Genomic DNA, 26,941 nt, shown 5'->3' on the forward strand with positions numbered 1-26,941 from the left:
AATTTATAGTTGAGATCATGAGTCAATTGAAGCTAGACCACTATGGAAAACCTGGAAGCACTGGACGGCCGTCTAGTCCTAGTATGGCGCGATTTCGTAGATTGGTTAAAATTAGACATTAAAACCGTTGGATAACGGCTCAGTGGCCTAGTGGTTAAGCGCTTGCGCGCGAAACTGATAGGTCCTGGTTTCCAATCTTGCGGGGGGGTGGGATCGTGGATGTACACTGCCGAGGAGTCCCAGACTAGGGCGAAACGGCCGTCCAGTGCTTCCAGGTTTTCCATGGTGGTCTTGCTTCAATTGACCCATGATTTCAACTATTAAAATTTACAAAATCTCCACAAAACCCCTTCTGATCATGTAATTTATCACTGAATTATTGAAAATTAAGTGTACAGAAACAATTCTCTGATGGAGATAATATATAAATTTGTTTTTGAAAAATATTAATGAAGAGAAAGAAACACATAACTGTTATCCACTGTAATATATTTTAATTATTAATTCTTTCCATATACATGTTTATATCTACAAATAGGGAAAAATTATTTTAGAAAATTACCATCAGCATGGTGGCAAAAATTAAATTTTCGATGATAGTTGTAAGGCATATAAAATAATGTTCTGATACGTTTTCACGCTCGCCATCTGAAACAGAAAGAAAAAAAGTGAATTATTGAAGGTAGGGGGAAACAAAAACGAAAATCTAAAATATTCCCCGTTAATTAAGGCAACCAACTGTATGATATTTAGGGAGACTAATTTGATTTGATAGTTCACATCACAGACCAACAATAGTTAAAAAGAAACTATTGAAAAGCCACAAATCATTCAACAACTGTTTCATCTTATCATGAGACTTCTCAGCAGTGCGCATCTATGAGATGTGAGTCATTGAATCTAAGAACACTGGCCTCAGAGTTAAGCGCTTGTTGTTACACCGGTAGGCCATGGATTTGACCTTTAGTGTGATAGTGGATATGTAATGCTGAGGAGTTTCATACTAAGACGGAAAGCTGTTCAGTGCTTTCCGGTCTTCGGTTAGTGATGTAGACTACAAAATTATAGATATTTACCGCAATTAAATGGAACTTTTTGAAAAGCATAACCACTAACTGATCTCAGTAATGAGATCCTTCAGTTTTATACAAACGACGGCTATTGATAATAATCATTCTGAAACGGGAGGTATTAACATTTACATAAAACTGCGTTTATGAAAAATACCACTGACTACTATTTCTATGAGATTGAACGAAATATTTTAAAAAATCTAATGAAATGTAAAAATTCACAGCCAAAGTGACTCTTTGGGTGCATTTATTTAGAATCGAATGAAAACGATTATCACAACCTTAGTAGATAAAATATGCTTGTAAAGTATATAGTTTTTTACCAGATTAGTACGATTTTGTGGATGGTTTAACACGATAATAAATAAATAAACTACACTCAGCAATATGAACAGATGATTCAACATAATTTCTTCCCCCATCTCAGTAACTTAGATTTCACCAAGCTGTACAAATATCAGTAAACAACACATAGCATAAAACTGTGAAGAGTTGTTATCTCACACACTCTTATTACAGCCTCTGCATCAGTAGGCTCCAACATACACAACGGAAAAAGTAAGATCCTTGGATACAACAAAGTGAGCACCAACCCAATCACACTTGGTGGAGAAGCTCTGAAAGAAGTGGAAACTTCCATGTAGCTGGACAGCATAATCTATTAACAAGGAGGATCAGATGCATATATTAAGGCAAGGACAGCATTCCTAACTCCACCTGTAGCTCTTCTAGGGTTACTGCTGGTCCCAGGCCCGGGTAAAGCAGGAGGGTTGGGTATGGGTTTAGCGACCCCATCCCGTAGAAAAATGACTCGCAAAGAAAACGGTAACCAGAAAAATTAATTCAAACCGTTTAATCTCTGCCCTGGGAGTTAGAAAGTCTTCATATAGAAGAACTATGACGTCTCATGGTATAAGCCGAGTTCCTTCGGAAGCCACGAGGCCGATGCCCCTTCTAACAACCAGATCAACAATTCTATATGTACATGAAACGTCCGGACAATATGGGAGACCGGGAGGACCAGTCAAATGGCAACGGAAATGAGGAGATACAACTTGGCAGTACTGGGAATCAGCGAAACCCATTGGACCCAAGCTGGACAACAAAGGCTAAATACGGGAAAGATGCTGCTACACTCCGGCCACGAAAAAAGAAGATGCTCCACATATGTAGGGAGTTGCTCTAATGCTGTCCAATGTAGCACGAAATGCACTTGTAGGATGGGAATCTCACGGATCCAGAATCATCAAAGCATCATTCAAAACAAAGAAGGAGGGAATCACAATTAATTTTATCTAATGTTATGCATCCACCAATGATAGCAACAACAACACCAAAGATCAATTCTATGGGCGGCTGCAATTAATCATAGAGAAGTGCCCAAGAAAGGACCTCAACACTCTGATGGGAGATCTAAACGCCAAAGTCGAAATAGACAACACCGGATATGAAGATATCATGGGACGAAATGGACTGGTAGAGAGAAACGAAAATGGGGAGAGATTTGCAAATCTGTGTGCATTCAACAAATTGGTCATAGGAGGCACAATATTTCCACACAAACGTATACACAAAGCTACATGGATCTCACCGGACCACACTACAGAGAACCAGATAGATCATATTTGCATCAATAAAAAGTTTCGAAGGACAATGGGAGATGTGAGAACCAGGAGAGGAGCTGATATAGCTTCAAATCACCACCTAGTCGTGGCCAATTTGAAACTGAAGCTAAAGAAGAACTGAACAAACAGCACTACAAAGGTTTAATACAGCCTTCCTTCGAGATACTAACAAATTCAACGAATTTAAGTTAGCTCTCAACAACAGGTTCTAAACCTTACAGGATCTACTGAAGGAAGAAGAAACTACTATGGAGGACAACTGTAATGGTATCAAAGAAGCATTAACTTCAAAATGTCAAGAGGTTCTGGGCCTCAAGAAGCATCGTCATACGGAATGGATCTCTACAGAAACACTGGATAGGATCAAAGAAAGGAAGAACAAGAAGACAGCAATTAACAACAGCCGAACACGAGCAGAGAAAGTCCAAGAACAAGCTGAGTACATAGAAGCAAACAAGAAAGTGAAGAAGAGCATTAGAGACAACAAGAAGAAATACGTGGAAGAACTAGCAACGACGGCGGAAAAAGCTGCAAGAGAAGGAAATATGAAACAACTATATGATACAATGAAGAAACTAGCAGGGAAATATAGTAAACCAGAGAGACCGGTCAAGGACAAAGAAGGCAAGCCAACCACTGAAATTCAACAACAGCGGAACAGATGGGTAGAATACTTCGAGGAACTCCTGAATAGGCCGGCTTCAGTGAATCCACCGGACATCGACGCAGCACACACAGATCTTCATATAGATGTCAATCCACCAACGACGGAAGAAATCAGAATGACCATCAGACAAATCAAGAGCGTGGAACCAGCAGGACCTGACAATATATCAGCTGAAGCACTGAAGTCAGACATCGAAGTAACTACAAACATGTTTGACCTTCGATTTAAGAAGATTTGGGAGGAGGATCACGTGCCGACGATCTGGAAAGGACACCTCATCAAGATTCCAAAGAAAGGAGATCTGAGCAAATGTGAAAACTACAGAGGCATTACACTACTTTCAGTGCCAGGGAAAGTCTTTAACAGAGTGTTGCTGAACCGGATGAAAGACTCAGTAGACGCCCGACTTCGAGGTCAACAGGCTGGATTCCGTAAGGGTCGGTCGTGCACAGACCAAATTGCGACACTACGGACCATTGTCGAACAGTCAGTTGAGTGGAACTCGTCACTGTGCATCAACTTCATTGACTATGAGGCGTTTGACAATGTGGACAGGACAATATTATGGAAACTTCTTCGGCAATATGGAGTTCCTGAGGAGATTGTCAACATTATCCGGAACTCATACGACGGACTACAGTGCAAGGTCGTGAATGGAGGACAGCTGACAGACACATTCCAAGTGAGGACCGGAGTCAGACGAGGTTGTCTACTCTTCCCCTTCCTCTTTCTTCTGGTGGGCGGCTGGAATATGAAGACCTCGACTTCTGAGGGAAAACACGGAATACAATGGACAATTCAGAATCAATTAGACGATTCGCACTTCGCAGATGACCTAGCCCCCCTATCGCATACACGCGAACAAATGCAGATAAAGACAACTGGTGTAGCACCAGCCTTTGCATCAGTAGGCCTCAACATACACAAGGGGAAAACCAAGGTCCTCAAATACAACACGGAGAACACCGACCCAATCACTCTTGATGGCGAAACTCTGGAAGATGTAGAATCCTTCACATGCCTGGGAAGCACAATCGATGAACAAGGAAGATCGGATGCAGACGTAAAGGCGAGGATTGGCAAAGAAAGGACAGCATTCCTACAATTGAAGAACATATGGAACTCTAAAAAACTTTCAACCAATATCAAAGTGAAAATCTTCAATACGAACGTCAAGACAGTACTACTGTATGGAGCTGAAACTTGGAGAACTACAACAACCATCACCAAAAAGGTACAAGTATTTATGAATAGTTGTCTACGCAAGATACTCAACATCCATTGACCGGATACCATCAGCAACAGCCTTCCAGCTGAAGAAGAAATTAGGAAAAGACGATGGAAATGAATATGACATACATTACGCAAATCACCAAACTGCATCACGAGACAAGCCCTAACTTGGAATCCTGAAGGGAAGCGGAAAAGAGGAAGACCAAAGAACACATTACGTCGGGAAATAGAAGCAGATATGAAAAGGATGAATTACAACTGGAAAGAGCTGGAAAGGATTGCCCAGGACAGGGTTGAATGGAGAATGCTGGTTGGTGGCCAGTGCTCCTTCACGAGGAGTAACAGGCGAAAGTAAGTACATTCTTATTCACTAAGAATGAGATAACATGAGACATAGACTAGTTAACTTAACTGATGAACTACGTGATAAAGCTGAAATTAAAACTTCCAACCATTAGGAGATAAAGATAGATATCAATTTACATAAGGGATATACAACCACTTTTAATATTTTTGTATGTAAATAAAAAAACATATCTGCTTACTGTTGTTAGTGACGAAAACTATCTTATTGCAAAAACGTATTGATAATTAAAACTCACAATTTCAATATTCGGTCTTTACCGCCTGAAACAACATATTGTCCATCAGGGCTCCAGTCTAATGCATAAACTGCATCTGAATGCCCAGGTAAATCATGTAACAAATGACGTTTACGTTGATGTACTGATGACGACGATGAACTGGGTCGTTTTTTACCGGTTATATCACTAGCAAATATTTGTTTTTTCTTTTCTTCTTTAGATACTGTGACAGATTCTTGATTCCAGCGACGAACTTCATTAATAGACCATACTTTCACTGTCGAATCTTTAGAACAAGATACAACTAGACGACTGTCACTTGACCAAGAGACTAGATACACATCTTGAACATGACCAAACATAGTAGCTAAAAATCTAAAATATGGTATGATAATACGATAATCATATATTGAAGGTAATAATAGATTAAATAAGATCATATGCTCAGTCTATGATAAAAACTAACTTGACAGGAGAAAATACGGTAGAAAGAAACATATGATTCAATATTGAATGGTACAATATAGGTAAAAATACAATCTGGATGTATTTTGATCATCCGAGTATTTATTAAAAACACAACAGAGTAGGACCACCAGTGGATTTTGTTTTCAACGGTATCAAATAACACCATAAACTATTCAGTTTCATGATTTCCAGGATTATTTATTTATCTGAACACATATATATTGGTACAGGAGTGCGCCAAATATATATGCGCCACACAATTTCAGTTCATTAATTGCGTGTGGGCTGCGATACTGCCCGGGTGCCCAGACCGAAGCAGGTGGTTATCTTAGGGGGCCACTCCACGAGCCTTTGACCTAAAGGTCTAACCCATAAGGCAGTGGAGCATCGTAAGGAGATGCAGTCCCATGGTAGCCGGTGACCGAAAATTGGTTCATACGCCATTTGTTCCCGCAGGATACTGGTGCCCATGTGCACCATTGATTTGGAATCCGGTTAAAGCGCCGGACATTCGCTTTTCGTCCTCTCATTTTCGTAAACAACACCCCCGCCACGAGAAGGCAGTGAGTAGGACTTCCCTGGCAGAGGCTGTATACGCGCGGCCGTGTGAGAGTATTTCGAGAAGGAGGGTGAACCCACCCCGCTCTCGGCCATACCAGGGCCATTCCAGGATACTGATCGACGAATCTTGATGAATCAAATTATGCAAACTTAAACAAACCATTCTTCACTCGATATTACAATGTTATAAACTGAATAAGTCTGTGGATTTCCTACTTATAAGCAGTGTAAGCCAGTCAAAACTAGCTTAGAACAAAGAATGTTTGTCTAAAGGTTCAAATTACCACACCACATAAGCACAACAAGATCAGTAGTCGTTTCTAGATGAAAATTCTAACTGTAGTACATTTGTTGTAGCATTGGAGGTCTGACCAGGTATTTATGAGTTTAAGCCCCATTCTAACTAAAAAAAGTTGAGTATTCCTTACCTACATTCAAATAAATGAGACACTTGGATTGTAGTTACCATTTCCCAATTATACACATTTCAAGATTTTATTTAACAATGGTTGTATCAAAAAAATACTCACTGTCCTGTAAAACCATCCCAAATTTTGACAGAATGATCAAAACTGGCACTAGCAAGAAGACGACCATTTGGAGAGAACTTCACATCGTTCACAACTCCTTGATGACCAGTCATACGGGGAGCAAGTGGTTTTTTATCAATTTCGGGTTGCCATAAAGAAAGTGTATTGTCATCGGATCCTGCAACCAATCTCTCCGGATTAGAACCCTAAATTAAGCAGAGAGATTAATATATTAGCAAAAATCTACCTTCCCCACAGATAGGGATAACAATGTATAATCTCACATCAAGTCACTCAGTATGTAGCAGTATAGATAAATATTAAAATAAACAATAGGAAACCTTACTAAATGAATACTCTGGTGGGGAAACGAAATTAGTGAACCTATTTTTCCTGAGCTGATTTGATAGATAGAATTAAAGTACTTCTTACCGTATGTTACGCGTCGAAAGTCCGCACCTGTCTATTTTCATCGTTTGAACATTACTTTTAATAACTATAAACATGTAAATTGTGACTGTAGCCGATGGTTTAACGTGGCAGTTTCGATTGCCTAATATATCATACTTTTGAGACCAATTTCAAATGAACAAATGAATCGGGAATTAAGAATACAGAAAGCAGGTCAAGATAAAGAGTTGTGACAATGATAGTTACAATTTAAAGGCGAAAGATTAAAAATACATTTGTGATACAATGACAACTCATTTTGAGCTCTAATACCTTTTTATCTATTTGTTTTTTATTGTTTTACAAACCATAACTAAGAAAACCACAATGCCTTACATGAATCGAGATAACGATTATAGCATTACTTCAATTCTCAACCTGAAAGAAATTCAAGTAGCTGTTCTACATATATAAACCATTTAGCTAGGCTTGTAAACATCTGTAGTAAATTTATCAACCTACAGAAAAATAAACAAATCAAGAGTGGCGAAATGTAAATGGAATTTTCAAAGCTCCTTACAGTAAATACGGGAAATGGAAAATTATGTGCATAAAAACACAAATATCAACAATTACTTCGCGTATCCAAAATATTGCTTAGAGTACACAAAATATTTCTCTTTTCAAAGGAATTTACCTTAACTTTTTCATACAGTGATTTTGCTGTTTCAGCCAACTTCAACTCTGGAAAAGATCAAAATAAACAAGTGGAAATTCTGATTGTTATAATCCAAATAAGCAAAACATATGTCATATAACAATGCGAATACTTATCAAACACAGAAGCTAATTGATTACACTTAGGAACATGTATAAGTATTGATTAGTGATATTAGAATGAGACTGTGAATAACTTTAGGTTATTAGGTGTTAATCAGAGGATTTCGATTCATTGAGGATAATGACCCGTTAGCAAAAGGCAAAGAGATGGAAATATAAAACTCTGGTAGCTACTCTTGATGAATTAGTTTGTACGGTTGTATAGGATATTAACAGTTCTTCTGTACTACTTCTAAAATAGTTCTAACAGTAAGTTCAATTTCGACTGACCCATTGCTTCTACATGTTTTATCGTCCAGAACTTACAACTTTAAACATGATATTCGGGATAATATCAAAAAACAACTTAGTTATATACCAATCTCGGTAGATAAACTGTGATAAGTTGTGGTCTTGTATTATACTTATATATCCGAAATAATATAAGTATTTTTGACTATCTAGCTGGCCTTCTAGTACTTCAATCAGAGGTTTGATGACATGTGGACTTGAATAGCCTGCCGATCATGCAACAAAAATAATAACAGAGTTATTGGATTTATTGCTGGTGTCGTAGGTAAAATACAACAAAATCGACTTTTGAGAAGTGTCAAACAATGACTGGAGTGGTTGATTAAGACTTCCGAAAGCTTAGTTTTTATTTATTTATTTGAACACATAAATATGGGTACAAGGAGGCACCAAAGATATATGCGCCACACAAAACAATGAGAACTGGAAGAGACAAAAAGAACGTAAGGAGCGTAAAGGAAAAAAAGAACAATAACGACCAGATTAGTGTAAGGTAGTGTAATAATGATAATAAAAATAATAATAATAATAATAATAATGGGGGAGACGGAAAGGTAAAACCAGAAGAAATCTCTCAGTTAAAGAAGATAAAACCACTTTTTTATGAAGTAAAAAAAGGTTACAGTAGGATCGCCACTGGCTTCTATTCTGAGCCATATCTGATAACGTCTCTAGCCACTGTGTAGCACCATCTCTCGGAACCCAGCCAGGGAGTCGTGAAGGACCAACACAAGCCAGCCCTTTGCAGCTTTTTTTATACCACGACACCATGTCATACACTGACCAACTCTCCGCTTTCTCTAACCAGTCCCAGAGTCGGCAAATAATGCACGACGTGGAATTTTCTGAGACGACATTCGGAGAACATGTCCAAGCCACCAAAGTCGATGTTTCAAGATGGTGACACCAACTGGATTATCGTCTCTGCTCCCGAACACACGATGCCGAACCTCTGCATTACTAACATGGTGTTGCCACTAAATATCAGATGGCGAAAATACATTGTTTCTCACACCTATTTCTTCTCACTTCGATGGAAATTTCCAATCTAACAGCACATAGCCGACTGTTAATAGGGATCCAGTCGATTAGTTCTGCCTCAGCTCTAGCGCTTAGTGCAACACCAACGCCAGCAAGACAAGAAGATACCACAGGGTCCCCGGATAAACGCACGTAAAACAAGCTTTTCGAAGCGACAGATGGAGAGCGGATTTGTAGTACTTCACCAGAGTCTTGAATACGGGTCTCGGATAGACAGCAGACATCGATATGAAGACTTTCCAAAGACATAGCCAGCCCTATCTGTTGTCCAACCTGCATAAGTGTGCGCGCGTTGAAGGCAGCCAGTTTGAATGGTGCACGTGGTTTCAGAAAAACTGCTTCAGTATTCGTATTTGGTGGTAGCATAGAATTTTCAACCAGACAGTGACTCGAGAACGTTTAGATAGAACCGAGTTTCCACCATAAGCGAGCTGCTGTATAAGTCAAAAAGTAAGGATACACAAAGTGGGAATAAAAGAGAGTGAATAAGTGACGTTCCGAATAATAATAATAATAATAATAATAATAATAATAATAATAATAATGTGAATTGTTTAACTGTTAATCGAAGCGTGAATAGAATTTTCAATAAATATCGTCATTTTCATTTTATTTGTGTGTGGGCTGTGATACTGCTCGGGTGCCCAAACCGAAGCGGGTGGTTTTCTTAGGGGGCCATACTCCGAGCCTTTGACCTGAAGGTCTGACCCACAAGGCAGTGGAGCATCGTGAGGAAATGCAGTCCCATGGTGGCCGGTGACTAACGATTGGTTCATACGCCATTTGTCCCCTCAGGGTACTGGAGCCCGTGTGCACCATGCTAAATGGACGAAATACAGTTAGTTAGTCAGCTACAACGTATGACCAGGCACATATGTGCATCGGTCCAGGTTGCCATGCCTCATTAACACAACAGGATGGACACCGGATTCATAAAAGTAGTTAATTCAGAGGTGGTTATATATAAAAGAAAGATTGCATATACGGATATAGTACAGGAAGAAATAATTAGTTTGTAGAAAGAAAGATATGAAGTGATTTTAATCTCTTAGTTTAAGGGAAGACAGACAGTGTATACACCTACGCCATTGTGATAAATTCTGAGCCATGTCACCAAGTGTCTCCAACCATTGGTTACGATAGTCACGCGGACCTCAACCAAGTAGTCTGCATCTATCAACATGGCTCAGACTAGAAGTTAATGTCTTCAAGCACTGATGCCACGTTTTGGTTTGGCCGCCCCTAACTTTCTTCCAACCATCTCCAATACCGGATAGTATTGCACGTCGTGGTAATCGGTATTCAGGCATACGTAACACGTGGCCCAACCATCTCAGTCGATGAAGATTCATAACCTCATCAACTGATTTACCATCATTTCCTATTACCCTGCGTCTAACCTCACTATTACTTACCTGGTGATCCCAACAGACGCCAGCAATATTTCTAAGGCATCTGTGGTCAAATACTAGTAGCTTACGAGTGTCTTCTACTCTTAATGGCCATGTTTCGCTGCCATAAATTAAAACAGAACGGACTGCCGCGTAGTATACTCGTCCTTTTATTGATAGACGGATACCTCGCCTTCGCCATAGGTGACATGAGTTGGCAAAAGCCAAACGAGCTTTTCGAATCCGTGTAGAGATTCCATCAGACACCAACTCATTAGGGCTGATCAGACTTCCAAGATAAGTGAGGTTGTCAACGCGTTCGACTATTTAATTCCCTATCCTTAGTTCAGGTGTTGACATAGACCAGTCCTGAAGCAACAACTTGCATTTAGAGGGAGAGAAGCGTATTCCAAACATTCTGGCATTGTTGCTTAGTGCTACCAAAAGACTCCGCATTTTGTCAGCGTCTTCACCAAACAGGACTATATCATCTGCGTATTCTAAGTCGATGAGTGGACCTCCTGGAAGGAGACCAATACCCGAGAATTCAGTAGACGAGAATGTTATTTCCATCAATAGGTCTATGATGAAGTTAAACAAAAATGGAGAAAGTGGACAGTCTTGACGGACACCACTTGAGGTTGCAAAAGCAGAAGACAGTTCGCCATAAGCTCTGACTCGACTAGTAGTGTTCGAGTAAAGAGCCTTTACAAGGTTTATGTACTTCTGGGGTACGCCTTTCAATGAGACACTGCCACAGAATCTCGCGGTCTACAGAGTCAAATGCTGCTTTTAAGTCGAGAAAGACCACCATTGTCGGATGCCGATAAGTATGCCTATGTTCTAAAACCTGACGAATGGTGAATATGTGGTCGATGCAGCCACAACCAGGTCTGAAGCCAGCTTGATTCTCTCGTGTGTGCAGTTCATGAGTCTTAGTTAGGCGTCCGATAATTATCGAGGCTAGTATTTCAGATACTATATTAGTTAAACTAATCCCTCTATGGTTTTCACAGGATGATTTTGACCCTCTCTTATATATTAGGACGATAAGTGATTGTGACCAGTCAGATGAGATCACATCCATGTCCCAGATTTTAGCTAAAATATTAGTCAACCTAATCACTAAAATTGGACCACCATCCTTAAAGACCTCTGGAGCCAATCCATCTGGACCAGCTGCTCTCTTTTTCTTTTCAGATTAACTATAGCCTTTTGAACTTCTGCTAGAGTTGGGGGACCTACTTCAATGTTCCATTCACACTGCCTGGGAATGGACGGCAGTTGTAGAGTAGCTGAAGGCCAGCTGAACTGTTCTCTGAAATGTTCCGCCCATCGTTCTAAACGTCTGGACTGAGAGCAGATGAGGGTGTCGTCTTTTTCCGAAATAGTCTGACTTACACTTGACTTATTAATTCCAGTTTCCTTTATTAGTCTGTAGAGCTGTCTAGCGTTCCCTATAGCCACCGCCTTTTCCATCTCTTTCGCTTTCGTTGCCCACCACTGCTCACGGTCGTTCCTTAGACTTTTGCTTAACCTAGAACTGATTTGTTTACGCTCTTCATCGTGTTCAGAACCTGATGGGATGAGTTTAGGAGAATCCATCAGTGCAATAGACCTTGAGGAAATCCATTGGTTTTTTGTAACCCTGCGGTTTAAATCACTGATAGATGTTACTGCTGCTTCCACAGCTGCTTGTATGTCTTTCCAAGCGACATCTGGGTCAGCCTCGTTTTCAGAACTACCTAAGTGTGACCTCAGTTGTTCCTGGAACCTACTTTTGGTTTTCTCGTTACTTAATTCAGTTCTAATGGGTCTTTTTAGTGTGGCTTTTTGCGTCTAGTGAGGCACCATGCCCGTATTAGGGCATGGTAGGAGTCCAAGCAGGTACTCTAGAATGAGTGACAATCTTCAATCGACCCTCTCCAACGATGACTGATGGCAATATGGTCTATTTGAGTCCATCATTGGTTTGGTGTAGCGGGTCGCCATGTTAGACGATGTCTTTCCTTATGCTGAAGATTTATGCTTGCTAAAAACAAACGATTGTCTGAGCACAGTTGCAGCAGACGATCACCATTATCTGTTCGCTGTGCCAGAATACTAATATACCCACCTAAATGCTTTTCTGTTTGGTTTAAACTACCTATCTGGGCATTAACGTCACCCCCTACCAGTACTATGTCTGAAAGTTTAGCTTTCTGTAAAATTCATCTTTCACTTCATCCGTGCTGCAGTCAGTGGGAGCGTAGGCAGAAACGACGAAAAGGCAACGACGTGTGTCCCTATCCTTCCGAGTTCTTAAGGAGCCGTTTAGCCGAAAAGCACATAAACGACTGTTAACGAGGATCCACTCTAACAGTGCTTGTTCCGCCCTCATGCTTAGTGCTATGCTTACATCTGCCAGTTCACAAGAACTGGCCATCGGGTCACCAGATACACGGAGGGTGTATCTCGTCGGCTCTCTGTTCTGCCGAGGTGAGGTCAAGTGGATGACCGCACTATGATCCTGTATGCGTGTTTCGGAGACAAAGCATACATCAATGGTACGAGATTCTAGTGTTTTAGCCAATGAGGCCTGCTGACCGATTCGACATAGGGTGCGTACGTTGAAGGCTCCAATGTGTAGTTTGGAGCGAAGTTTCAGTAGACCTGGGACAGTGTTTTACGCACTAGAATCGTTGGACATGGTGACACTTGAGGAGGAAGGCGAAAGAAGTTCAGAGTTGAAAGTCGATGTAGGAGGAATAATAGGAGTTGAAGAGGGAGGTTGATCATGAATACAGTGGTCTTGAGTGCTGTCAGAGGTATGAGGACGGTTATCACTTCCCGGTTGCCCACACAGTGGAAGGGTTCTTCTGCAGGTACCTGAAAAGGAAATTGGATTAGAGGTGGTCTTAGTGACCTGAGAGCGTGACCGCAGTGCCAAAGGGACAACTGCTTGAGGTCAGTCACACACGACTTTTCTGTGAGTAATTTTTGTGTTATCTCCGTACTTGTTGAGACCTTACCGCCGGAGACGGATATCAGTGGGATAAGGAGAGGCGTGTATTTTTAGGGTCGACTTTTTCTAACCACACCCCTCCTTGTGGGAAGGCAGCATCGCTGTCATGCTGGTTGTCTGAAGGAAACACCTTACTGATGTCACACCTCTGTACAGTCAGCAGTACGACTTCGCCTTCGGACCTTGAGTTGCTGCTTTGAGTCTTACCGCTCTTCAGTCGACCTGTCTGACATGGTAGGACCTTGAGGAACGGTTGTTCCAGCCAGTATAGCTCGGTTACTTCATCACGATAGACAAGCCCGACCACCACGTCAGGGTAGCAACAACAGTTGGGATGGACGAAATGCGAATCGAATAAGACATAATCGTATGTAGAAGTACATCGTCTTCAAATTTTCAAAGTTCTCAACAATATAGAGATGGATAAGGAACGAATAAATTTACTCTACTTCTGACCAATTCACATAAAATGTTCAGTTTCTCATTCCTAATAGAGTATATCATACGTTTGTACAACCTATAAAGCCAGTGCTACGGAGCCTCGAGAATTCTTCAGAAAAGTTTTTAAAAGCTTGGAAAAGACTGAAAATACTTCATACAATTAGAGTTCTGGAAAATAGTAACTGTGTCATATCCTGACTGGATAATCGACGATTTTGTTACCAAGTCTAGCATGTTTCCAAAAGCTACTAGGATATGAACGTCAAGCATAAACATAAAAATGTCCTTGTTTTATGTATCTAAACTACTTTTCTAATTAGATTTCACCTGTATACTTCCACCTTTTGTCTTCTGTTTAGGACTAGGAAGTGACTAACAGACAGTGTTAAGCATCTAAGTACCAGAAGTATAAGTCAGAACCTTGGGTTAGTAACCAGCAACTTATTAAAGTTACTTTACACAAGACTAAACTAGCGGGTCAATGATTAGACTTATAACACTAGTTTCTAACTACAAAAGTATTTTTACACCTAAGTACTTATTTCTCCACACGTTTTTGTTCGCGAGTTTTGCTGTTCTCTTTCTTTGCTGACTCCATTAACGTACCACTGTTCCTTGGTTTTCAGTAACATGGTTGATTAGATGCATATAACATTGCTTCTAAAGTGATGGGGAAAATTCGTAGTCGCCTTGGTTCACATGTAGTATTTTATCTTTAGGTGTTTTCCAATGTATAATTCTCAGAAAGTATCATTTAAATTACACTAAAAATTACAAATCTCAATTTACATAACAGTGAAAAATACTCCGTAGATTGTTGGAAGTCATAACATACTTACTCGCCTCTGGATCTTTTGATAATACAGGAACTGTTTTGACTAACTGAGCACAGGCAGGATCAAATGCACCAGTACGTAGTACATAATCAGTACTCAATGCCAAACAATTTACCCAATGTCCATGCAAATTTAGTGTACGACATAACACACCATCTTTAGATCTCCATACACGAATTGTACGGTCTTGACTAGCAGAATAAATTAAATCTGTTCCACCCCAACGTACAGACACAACTGGTTTATCATGACCAGTAATTGTATGAATTGGCTGACCAGTATACGTATCCCAAATAACTATTGAACAATCTTGATAAGCAACTGCAAGTTGTCTGCATTCTGCATCTCTAGACGAAAAAAATATTAATGTGAAATAAACTGGCAGGATGGCTCTATGAAGAGATTATTATTTATAAATATTAATATATACCTTCGGCTATGTAGTTCAAAAAATTGAGGATTGAACTATTCGGTTGAAACTAAAAACACGATTGCGTTTGCTCTAATTTCACCAACTACATATCATCTCTAAGCATTTCACCATAATCATACGGCAACAATGCTCTAAGAAAATCTATGATTAAATACTGGCTGTTGTGTTGCTGGCTTTCTTTCCATTCTCCGGTCATAGGTGATATCTCAATCCCTCAAACATAGTTATGGCGACGAAGCTGGTGAAAAAATGGATCCTGTAAAAGTGGAACTATTATTGAAGCAGCAGTTAAAACTTATCCAGATATTGGCAGATACGAAAATTACTCTTTGTGAAATCTAAGGTGAATATCAACGTCTAATTAATATTCAGCAACACACTACAGTGGTTCAATTTAGTGGTTCTGATTGCACCGAAGTACATGTACTCCAAAAACTATCCAAACCTGCCAAATACGAGCCTGTTATACCTAGCCCATCTTACCCAATCTCGGTTCAAGGGACGAAAACTAGTCCTTCGACTCCTTGCTGGCATTGTGGTGCATGACATTTTGCACGAACGTATACGTCCAAACAACATCGCTGAAGGAAATGTAAATCCATTGTTTACAATGATAGATTCTGTCAAAGGTGGAAACCAAATCGACCACCACGTCGATTCAGAAGTATCAGAAAGCCTGCTTCCAAATCCTGCACAAATTCGTTGAGCCTATTAGCGTCCTATCAGAAAACCCCAGGAGAGAGAGAATTCATTAAACTTAATACTAATGGGTATTCATTTAGATTACAGATAGATATGGTATCAGATATTACCATTATCTCTCGGAAATTTCAGATCGAATTGGACAGACCACGCATTGATCAAACAATACAGAAGACTCTTACAGCACGTAGTATTTATCCGCGTTTGTTGTGTTGCTGACTTACGTTCTTTTCGCCGGTTCTAAGTGATATCTTAACCCCGCCGACATAACAGTAGCAACCATTACCAGTCTTCTACCCTAAAAAACATTTCCACAATCACAAAGTAATATGAATTGAGGTGCTGAGCGGTGTACTTGACCTGTGATCATAAATTACCATGTGTTTAATCAGTGTAAAAAAAGATTTAAATAACACGTAACAGGTAGTGACTTACAGATGTAATGGTCTCCACGATAAAGATCGTATCCACCGACCTTTAGAACAAGCCGGAGTGGCTGCTAATTGAGGCTTAATTAAAGGATGGGTTGAGCATAGACCCCAATCATTTCCGGCTTCTTTCTGTTGCCACAAACAAATCATACCACCTTGACAGCCAGATGCCAACCGTACTGCATCTGGAGACCAAGCCAAACAGAGAACAGGAGCTTTGTGTACTTCAGATCCTGTACTAAGAGGTAACTCAGTGTTGAGATCCCAGAAACGAACAGTTTGATCTCCAGAGCCACTAGCTAAACTTCTAAAATGAGATTAAAATGAAGCGTACATTTGTATACTTTTAACAGTGTTGCGAATTATCAATTAGGACATACACGAAAAAATAATCCAATTAGCAAGAATAACAGTCCCTAAGGATTGTCTTACATAGTTATTAAATATAAGACCTAAATGAAGGGTGGAAACAGGTCTCAATACGGATGCTTTGTCTCAAATATAATGGTAAAAGTAAGAACGGTTAAACACACAGCCAAGGACACATGTAATGGCTTTCTAACAAAGAAACTAACGCAATAACTCTACTATTCCGCAATAACTAGTAAGTGTAACTTATTAAAAAATTACATACTGATGTACTCGATTCTCAGTCTCGCCTTCGAATAAGAGTTATTTATAATACCTGGTTTTCCCACCAGTTTTATATGGAATTGATATGGAACTTAAAATAAGATAAAGTGCTTCAGCTATTAAGCTACTTCCACATTGATGATAGTCAGTACATGAGTGAGAGCGAAATACTAGACTTAGTGTTTGTAGTTCAAAATTTTCTCCAAATTAATTTGTAGTTTCGAAAACTACCTTTTAATAAAATCTCTCTCTATCCTGGTACAGCTGAGAGTGGGGAGAGTTCGCTCTCCTTCTCGAAATGCTCTCACATGACGACGCGTATATAGCTTCTGCCAGGGAAGTTCTACTCACTGCCTTCTCGTGACGGGGGTGTTGTTTACGAAATTGAGATAACGAAAAGCGAATGTCCGACGCTTTAACCGGGTTGATGTATACAGAAAGTCCATCTAGGGGAGTTGGAAAACTCTGATTCCAAACCAATGGTACACATGAGCTCCAGTATCCTGAGGGGACAAATGGCGTATGAACCAATCGTTAGTCACCGGCTTCCATGGGACTGCATCTCCTCACGATGCTCCACTGCCTTGTGGATCAGGTCGAAGACTCCGGGTGTGGCCCCCTAAGAAAACCACCCGCTTCGGTTTGGGCACCCGAGCATTATCACAGTCCTCACACATATAAAATGAGATCTGTGTGGCGCATATGCACTTAGTGCCTCCTTGTACCAATATCTATGTGTTAAAATAGATAAATAAAATAAATAAGCTTTGTTTAGGGAACAAAAGATGGTGTACAAAAGGAAGACCAATGTCAATAATCTTGATTTATTTATTTGAGCACATAAACAGTGGCACAAGGGGGCACCAAATATGTATGCACCACACAATAACAATGAAGTTCTGAAGAGGTAGAGAATGTAAAGTGTGTATAATAAAAATGAAAAACGACGAACGAAAATTAGTGTGTGAGAGTGCAATAATAATAATAATAATAATAATAATAATAATAAAGAGACAGTTTAGTTAGCAAAGATACAGCCAGAAAGAATTCCTTCAGTTAAAGAATTTACGTTCACTTTTATGAAGAAAGTTACAGCAGGATAACCACTGGCTTCTATTCTGAGATATATTTGATAACGTTTCTAGTCGCTGTGTTGGACCACCTCTATGACACCGACCAGGGAGTCGTGAAGGACCAACACAAGCCAGCCCTTTGCAGCTTCCTTTCATACCACGACACCATGTCATACACTGACCACTTCGCTTTTTCAAACCGGTCTCAGTGTCGGAAAATAATTCACAATGTGAAATTCTCTGGGACGACATTCATAGTAGACCAAGAGACCAATGTTGATGTTTGAAGATAGTGAAACCAACCGAATTATCATGGCTGTGCCCGAACACACGATGTCAAACCTCTGGATTACTAACCTGGGTTACAACTGATCTGATGTGTCTGTAGACTACCCCTGTTGCATGTGACCTACCAATTGAAGGATATTATTATTATTCTATTACATTAGTGTGACTTATAATTTTTATTCATTCCGACAAGACACTCAGTACTGGTCGGTATGTTTGTGTATTTCACTAGATGATCATAATTCCTTTAATTATTGTATTAATCGAGTTGTTTTTACGTTTAGAAACAGATAAAGTTTAAAGCGGAGTTGTCCTTGTTCTGACTACAGCTTTCACATAGACTCTGGGTCGTCAGTATCGCGTTTACAGTTCCAGTAGAATATCTGTAGAACAAATTAAATCCTACAACGGACACTTTGTCAACTGATTAAGTGCGGATCGCACGACCTGGGTATTATCGCACAGTAAGACAATATCATCCGCATACTCCAGGTCGAAAAGTCTCTCTTCAGGCAACAGATCCATACCGCCATTACTTACATCCATCAGAGCTGTTTCTAGAATGTCATCGAGTGCAAAGTTGAAGAGGTATGATGAGATTGGACAACCCTGTCTAACCCCACCCATTGAATGGAACAATGGAGAAAGGTGGTTGTATGCCCTCACTCTACCTGAGGTGTTTGTATATAGGGTCTTTTAGATGTGAATAAACTTTTCAGGTACACCCTTCTTCAATAGAAATTCTCAAAGAACAATATTGTTCAACGAGTTGAAGACGGCCCTAATGTCAAGAAACACTGCGATCGTTGACATGTGATAAGTATGACGGTGTTCTAACATTTGGCGGAGGGTGAAGATATGATTATTACATCCTCGACCAGGACGAAAACCAGCCTGCTCCTTGCCAGCCCATCTTCCTCGGGTTTTGAACAATCTACGAAGTACGACGGAAGCCAGTAGTTTGGATGCAATAGGAAGTAGACATCCCCCGATACTTGTTGCGGAAACGAAGTGAACCCTTTTTAAAGATAGGAACAATTATCGACTCATTCCATGATGTTGGAACACTATAATTGCCAGACCTCTGTAAATAACTCATTCAGTTCCATAACCAGAAATTCGCCACCATTTTTAAAAGGGGCCTGAGGTAAGTCATCTGGGCCCGGTGATTTGTGGTGCTTCAGAAGTTGGAATTATTTGGATGTCGTCACGCGCCATGGACTGCAGGACAGTCTGATAGATATTAATGGAGCAGCAGACCGGTTACACCGTTCCTCAAAAAACTCTTCCCATTGTCCAAAACGTTGGTAGATGTTAGTGATTGGCATCTCGTCGGCTTCACAGATTGTTTCACTCACACCAGACTTCTTGTTGATAGTGATTCGGATGAGCTGGAAGAGCTCCCGGTAGTTACCAGATGCGGCTGCTACTTCCAAATCATCGGCACACTCAGATCACCAGGCATCTTGGTCCTTTACACAAGCTTTTCAGTTTCATCGTGCAACAGTCTTCGTTTGTGGTCACCCGGAGTGGACCGATGGGTCTCGATGAGTTGTAAGAAGCCTGAAGAAACGCAGTGCTTATAAGCAGGACGTTTCGCAAAGCCGTAAGCGACTTTACTCTCCATTTTCATGGCGTTATGCAATTGCAACTAATGCTCATCTATACTTTTCAGTGGGTTGGTAGTGAACCTTTAACCTAGCTCGGTTTGATACTTAGTTGCAACAGAAGCTGCAACCAGTTTACTGACATCGATCCCTTTATGACGAATCTGTTGGCCGTTGAAATGTAAGGTAAGATTAGCGCAAACAAGAGGATGGTCAGATTCCAGATTTGTGCTCTAAAAGTAGAGACAGTCTTGTACACAACCACGCCAGCGGTAGCTGGTCGCGATGTGATCAATCTGAGTCCAGGCTTGAGATGTGGAGGTAGGACGCCAGGTAGCACATAGACGATGACTGTGCCAGTGGTTAGTGCTAGCCAGAAGCAGGTTGTGGTCTGCGCACAGTTGCAGGAGACGGTCCCCGTTATTTGTCCTGCGACCAACAAGTCACCATCGGCCACCTAAACGGTTCCCTTCTGCGCCTAGACGCCCGACCTAAGCATTCAAGTCTCCGGCTAGTACCACAATATCTGTCGAACGCACTTCCTGTAGAAGAACTGTTAGCTGGTGGTAGAATTCATCCTTGATCGCATCCAGACTGCAATCTGTCGGGACATAGGCGCAGATGGCAAAAATACATTGTTTCTCACACCGATTTCTTCTCACTTCGATGGAAATTTCTAATCTAACAGCACATAGCCGACTGTTAATGGGGATCCAATCGATCAATCCCCAAGGCTTTGACCTAGAGGTCTAATTCAAAAGGTAGTGGAGATGTAATCCCATGGTAACCAGTGACCAACAATAGGTTTATACGTCATTTGTTCCTTCAGGATCCTAGGGCCCTTGTGCACCACTGGTTTGGAACCAAGGTTCCCCAACTCCTTTACGTGGATCCTTCGTACCCACTAAATCGGTTTAAGCGCCGAACATTCGCTTTTCATCCTCTCAATTTCGTAAACAACACCGCCATAATAAGGCGATGAGTAGGACCTCCATGCTACTGGCCATATGAAATTATTTTGAGAGAGCGGAATCTCACCACCCTCGGCCGCACCATGGCACTTCGGGGCAACAAACTGGGAATAGTGACATAAGTTAATGGGTTAACTGAAACTTTGGGATAAACTAAATACAGAGACACAGTAATCTGGTTGCTCAACAGTTGTACAATAATAATATACATAATAATAATCCGTATATTGGCTCTGGGAGTTACTACTCCAATATTTCAGATGTATCGTTTTCTATCTTACTTCTTAACAGTTAGACAAATAAAAGGGATATTTCACTTATATATCACAAGTTAAGACATCGAGCGCAAAGTTAATTACAGAGATTATAGACAGAAAAGTTTATCTTAGGACAAGCAAGAAAATGATCGTTAAAAACGTCAATATGATTGATGAAATTTGCAATTACCTTCCGTCTGGTGAGAATTGTGCAACCAGAAGTGCACCCTTATGACCTGGTATACTACTTGAACAACGAGTAACTGGGCGAACTCGAAAAACAGCATTAGCCTGATACGTGACTTTGACTATAGCTTCAAGACCATTTGATCCAAATTTCGGTAAAGAAGGGTCAGTGCCTTTGGCCCGTGCTTGAATTAAAGCTGTTTTTAAATCATCCAAAATTTGAACATCGCCCACAAAAAAGTCATACGTCAAAGAATGTACATCTTCCTTTGAATTAGAAAGAATTCTCTTCTAAGTAACAAGACTTGGGCATAGTTAGATATACAAGTATACTGATGAAATGTTATTAAGCAACAAAACGTGAAATTTAACAGTTACTTTTATCTCAAGAAATAGTTTTTGAGAATGTAGGGACCTTTCCATTTCAAAAGTGAAAGTGATCATTTGTAACGAGACCGCTATAAACTATATTTATAGCTTATATTTAATGCGGTTCAATGTTTATTTCAAACACTATCAACTGATTAACCTTCCTTGAAATCTTGTAGGCAACTATAAGGCTTAAATATCCTATTATACGACGCAAAACTACTGAAAAGATAATCGAAAATGCTAATGGTCTATTTTAAAATGCTTTTCTCGCTATCACATTAAGGGACATTAGACTATTGCTCTCTATTTATGATGATAGTCATCTAACATTCTGCATTCAAACTTTAGTTTTTATTTAAATTTTATCCACTTCTACTTAGACAGCTGGTCATATGCAACGTAGAATCTGGTACATGTACACATCGTTTCAAATTGCCACAGCATAGCGAGACGAAATGGCCAGGGCGAATTTCAAATCAATAGGGATAGTAACAATACTAGTTGTAACAGGATAAATTAGGCATCGGAGATACGATTCAACAAGAAAAATCCGTTGAATAAAAAAATCTATAAGATACTTTCGAAATTTAGGAGTCAAAGGAAGATAAGTAGTGAATGAATCTGTCCCACTTCTATTTTATAAATTTAATGCACGCAACAAAGCCACTTCGCTCCGTACAGTTTACTAGACAGGAGACAGTGACCTGTGAGACACACCGGGCCAAGGTAGACAACATATAACTGTCGTCATCCTATTTTAAGTATTTTTGGAATTGGTTTGGACAATTTAACTTTATTCCCTCGATCAGGGACTCGAATTTAGCTGTACCTGCAGAAGCTCGGGAGCCTATGTAACAAACCAATAGTCACACAGTATTAAGTCTCTCAGAATTCCACAGAACTCAAACCGGATAACGAGTTTCTCTATTATATCATTTTGTTATTCTTGAAAATATAGTATGTTGTAGAAACGCTAACAGAGCAATTTCGAAATTCACTATTGACTTCTGAGCAAGACCTTCTGAAGAATCGTACTAACTGTGATGCCTGCAACAAGTGCTACAAATTTAGATAGGCAGTAGACCTAGGTTGTAATATTGACCATAGTCAGAGTGGAATAAAAGAGGCACAAATCCATGGTTAGTGAAAAAGTATAAAACAAATAAAATGTGGCTAGCAATAGAATTCAGGTGTGTTTTGTATTATTTGGGACTCATAGGCTGTATTTACCTGTATCCCATAGTCGATGTTTACTCCGGGACTCGAATCTAGTACCGTTCGCTTTAAACATCGCGTTATCCAATTAGCTACTAAGTTCAGATAGTCAGTCACTAGTGCAATGGGTATGAATTTTAAATGAATTGGATTATCCTGTTGATGATTTTACTCAAATTCGATCTGTATTGGTTGACATATGCATCCTCTGCGGATTACCGCGGTATAATCATTATGACAATCGCTATTTGGGTGTACCGAATAGGACGAAACACACGTCTTATATTCCACTGCTAGCCAAATTCCACATATCCTACACTAACTTGTATCATAATACTTATATCTAGGCCATTCGCAAAACATGCACATGTGCCAATCAAGACTGGTCGAATTTCAGTCGAATCCAATACTGTGTGAAATCTAAAACCAGTCAGTTTGATTGCTCATGTCATCAGCAACAATATAATCACTTTACCTAACAAACTAATTGTTGTGACTTAGATATGAAATACTCCCAACAATATATAAATCAACTGGTAGGTAATTAAATCCCTTTATTGATGTCGTTTACTCTTTCAATCTTGACAAACAGACATGAATCTTCCAGATTGTGCTGAAGCGTCTGTCTGTGTAAACAAGCTTTTGTAAGTCAGTCAGTCAGTCAGCTACAACGTAGGACCAGGCACATATGTGCATCGGTCCAGGTTGCCATACCGCATCAGCACAACAAGATGAACACCGGATTCACAGCAGTGGTTAATAAATAGTAAGATAGTAAGAATAGTTTGCTCACTCTTTGAAGAAGACTACTTAGTAAATCTGTGAGTTTGCCTCTGTCGACGTCTAAAGGAATCCATATCGGTGTCCCAACCTCGTTGCCATCACTATCTGTTAGTTGTATAAACGAAGATTCGTTTAAATGGTCACTAGTTTCGACGGTGTTAACAGTAGAATCGATAGGCATTAAGTGGTTGAGAGCATTTTCCACTCCAGTAAGTGGTAACTGAATGCTAGTATAGCTAATGTAGATTTATAGAAAGAAACGGTTATTGAAAACACTGAAAAATTTTCATTTGCAATGCTTTTATGTGCAATGTTTACCAATAATAAAACATCAATACATTACGACACTCGGAAAACAAACTTTATGATACTTCACTCAACATTGAAGTTTCAGGTAGGTAAAACCAGATGAAATTATACTAGATACCACTGAAGTACAACATACAATACCTAGAGTTCAGATCATTTCCTGCTACTTAGGAACCCGACTTAATGCTTTACATATCTCTAAAACTTATGAAGCAGTGATATGGTAGTGAGTGACAGACATTTATCTGTATACATAGATTAGAACCTTGCTCAGCTTACTGTTTTTTAAGCAGTTGGGTGATATCATTATTACTTTAAACAGAGTGGCTGAGATTAGATTTTACAAACACATACTTGGCCAATGAGTTTAATCGTTCTTACTATTTACAACTCATACCAATAACCTTTTAGTCCTTAAAGGTGGAAAAGATCTTGCTTTTGAAAAACTCCTCGTAAAGCCACGAGCCAATAAGTGCTTGCAGAAGTGTTACGTTGCAAAATTAATAATGCGAAGCAAGGTTAGTGAACACAAAGGTGCAATTAATAGTAAAATTTTGATTAAAAACCAGTGTAACACACGGATCATAAGATGTCGAAGTACCAAATAGTGTGTAAAAATGCTCAGGGACTGGTTAGTATGGGGATGCATCCTCTGACGTTGCTGCACTCTTCAAATAGTTGAACGCTCAAGTGAAATGCTTTAAACTAAATCATACGGTTTAGCATCATTGTACGCATCAAAACAAATTGAAACGGGGGATGAGTGTAGGCATCGCCACGAATCCGTTCTAACTGAAGATACCTAGTTTATGATCTGGGTAATTATGTAAAACCAAAATAAAAAGGATGGCAGTGAAACATACCGTCAGTCAGTCAGTCAGTCAGTCAGTAACAACGTAGAACTTCGTACGCACATACATCAGTTCGAGTTGCCACACCACATTAGCACAGAGATGCAGTTGTCGATTCAAATCCCGTAGTGGTAGAGGTAATAAGAGTATAAGCAGTAATCGGGAAGATTAGGGTTTGGAGATGTTATTTAAAGAGTATAATCCAGTGAAATAAGTTTGGAAAGAGGAAAAAAGGGACATGAAGAATTCAGAAGATTAGAATTTGGGAGAATACAAAGAGTGGATACACCTGCGCCACTGCAAACGATTTTGAGCCATGCCATTCAAGGTCCCTAACCATCGGTTGCTATCATCTCGCGGTCCCCAACCAGGTAGTCTACACCTACCAACATGACTCAGTTCACTTGTCAGTGTCTTCATGGACTTGTGCCATGTTGTGGTCTGGCCGCCCCTAGCTTTCTTCCAACCTACTCCTATACCACTGAACATAGCACGTCGAGGCAGTCGGTAGTTGGGAATACGTAACACGTGTCCCAGCCATCTTAACTGATGAAGTTTCACTACTTCATCAATTGATTTGCCATCCTTACCTAGTACCCGTTTCCTAACAACTGTGTTACTTACTCGATGGTCCCATGATATACGAGCAATGTTTCGAAGACACCTATGATCAAATACTAGTAGCCTACGGATATCCTCTACTCTTACCGGCCATGTTTCACTGCCATAAAGTAGGACGGAACGAACTGCTGCGCAGTAAACACGTCCTTTGGTTGATAGACGGATATCTCGCCTACTCCATAAATAACGCAAGTTGGCAAAAGCTAGTCGAGCCTTCTGTATCCGTGCTGAGGTTTCGTCACACACTAAACCACAAGGGATGATGAGACTTCCAAGATAAGTGAAGCGGTCGACACACTCAACTACTTCACTCCCTATCACTAGTTCGAGTGTCGATGTAACCCAATCCTGAAGCAACATTTTGCATTTCGAGGGAGAGAATCGCATCCCGAACATGCTTGCATTGTTGCTTAGAGTGGTCAGAAGACTCTGCATTTTGTCAGCGTCTTCACCAAATAAAACTATGTCATCTGCATATTCTAAGTCAACAAGTGAACCTCCTGGTACAAGTTCAACCCCTGGAAATCTAGACGAGGAAAGTGTTATGTCTAAAAGTACGTCGACCACAAAGTTGAACAAGAATGGGGAGAGTGGACAGCCCTGACGAACACCACTTGAGGTAATCAATTCTGATGACAGTTCGCCATAAGCTCTTACTCTACCAGTTGTGTTCGAGTAGAGAGCCTTTATAAGGTTAATGTACTTCTTTGGTACTCCTTTCAGTGACAAACACTGCCATAGAACCTCACGATCGACAGAGTCGAATGCTGCCTGAAGGTCGAGAAATACTACGATTGTGGGGCGTCTGAATGTGTGTCTGTGTTCTAGAACCTGACGTAGTGTGAATATCTGATCTATACAACCACGCCCAGGTCGAAAACCGGCCTGGTTTTCTCCAATCTGCTCTTCACGAGCTTTAGTTAGGCGTCGAAGTATTATTGAGGCTAATATTTTAGATACTATATTTGTCAAACTGATTCCTCTGTGATTGTCACAAGTGGACTTTTGTCCTTTCTTATAGACTGGCACAATCAGTGATTGAGACCAGTCAGATGGGATTACGTCCAGTTCCCAAATTCTACCTAAGACCTCGGTTAATCTCATTGCTAATACTGGACCACCATCCTTAAAAATCTCAGGAGTAAACCTGTCAGGGCCTGCTGCTCTTCCTCGCTTCAGATTTCCTATGGCTTTTTCAACTTCGTAAAGAGACGGAGGACCTACATTAACTTGC

General features: G+C 40.2%; 1 protein-coding gene across 1 annotated transcript; it reads right to left on the bottom strand.

The window, feature by feature from the left end:
* NLE1 (Notchless protein 1) lies at positions 1 to 26,001 on the bottom strand. The gene is made up of 6 exons (XM_051213833.1): positions 21,561 to 26,001; positions 16,546 to 16,848; positions 14,979 to 15,322; positions 7,829 to 7,875; positions 6,742 to 6,947; positions 1 to 5,557 (listed from the first exon to the last, which is right to left on the bottom strand). The coding sequence occupies exons 2-6, from the start codon at positions 16,689 to 16,691 to the stop codon at positions 5,197 to 5,199; spliced, it is 1,104 nt and encodes a 367-aa protein (XP_051069846.1). The 5' UTR covers positions 16,692 to 16,848; positions 21,561 to 26,001; the 3' UTR covers positions 1 to 5,196.
* Between the last annotated feature and the right edge of the window lie 940 nt (positions 26,002 to 26,941).

This window comes from Schistosoma haematobium, chromosome 3 (assembly GCF_000699445.3).
Source record: "Schistosoma haematobium chromosome 3, whole genome shotgun sequence".
Classification (NCBI taxonomy): domain Eukaryota; kingdom Metazoa; phylum Platyhelminthes; class Trematoda; order Strigeidida; family Schistosomatidae; genus Schistosoma; species Schistosoma haematobium.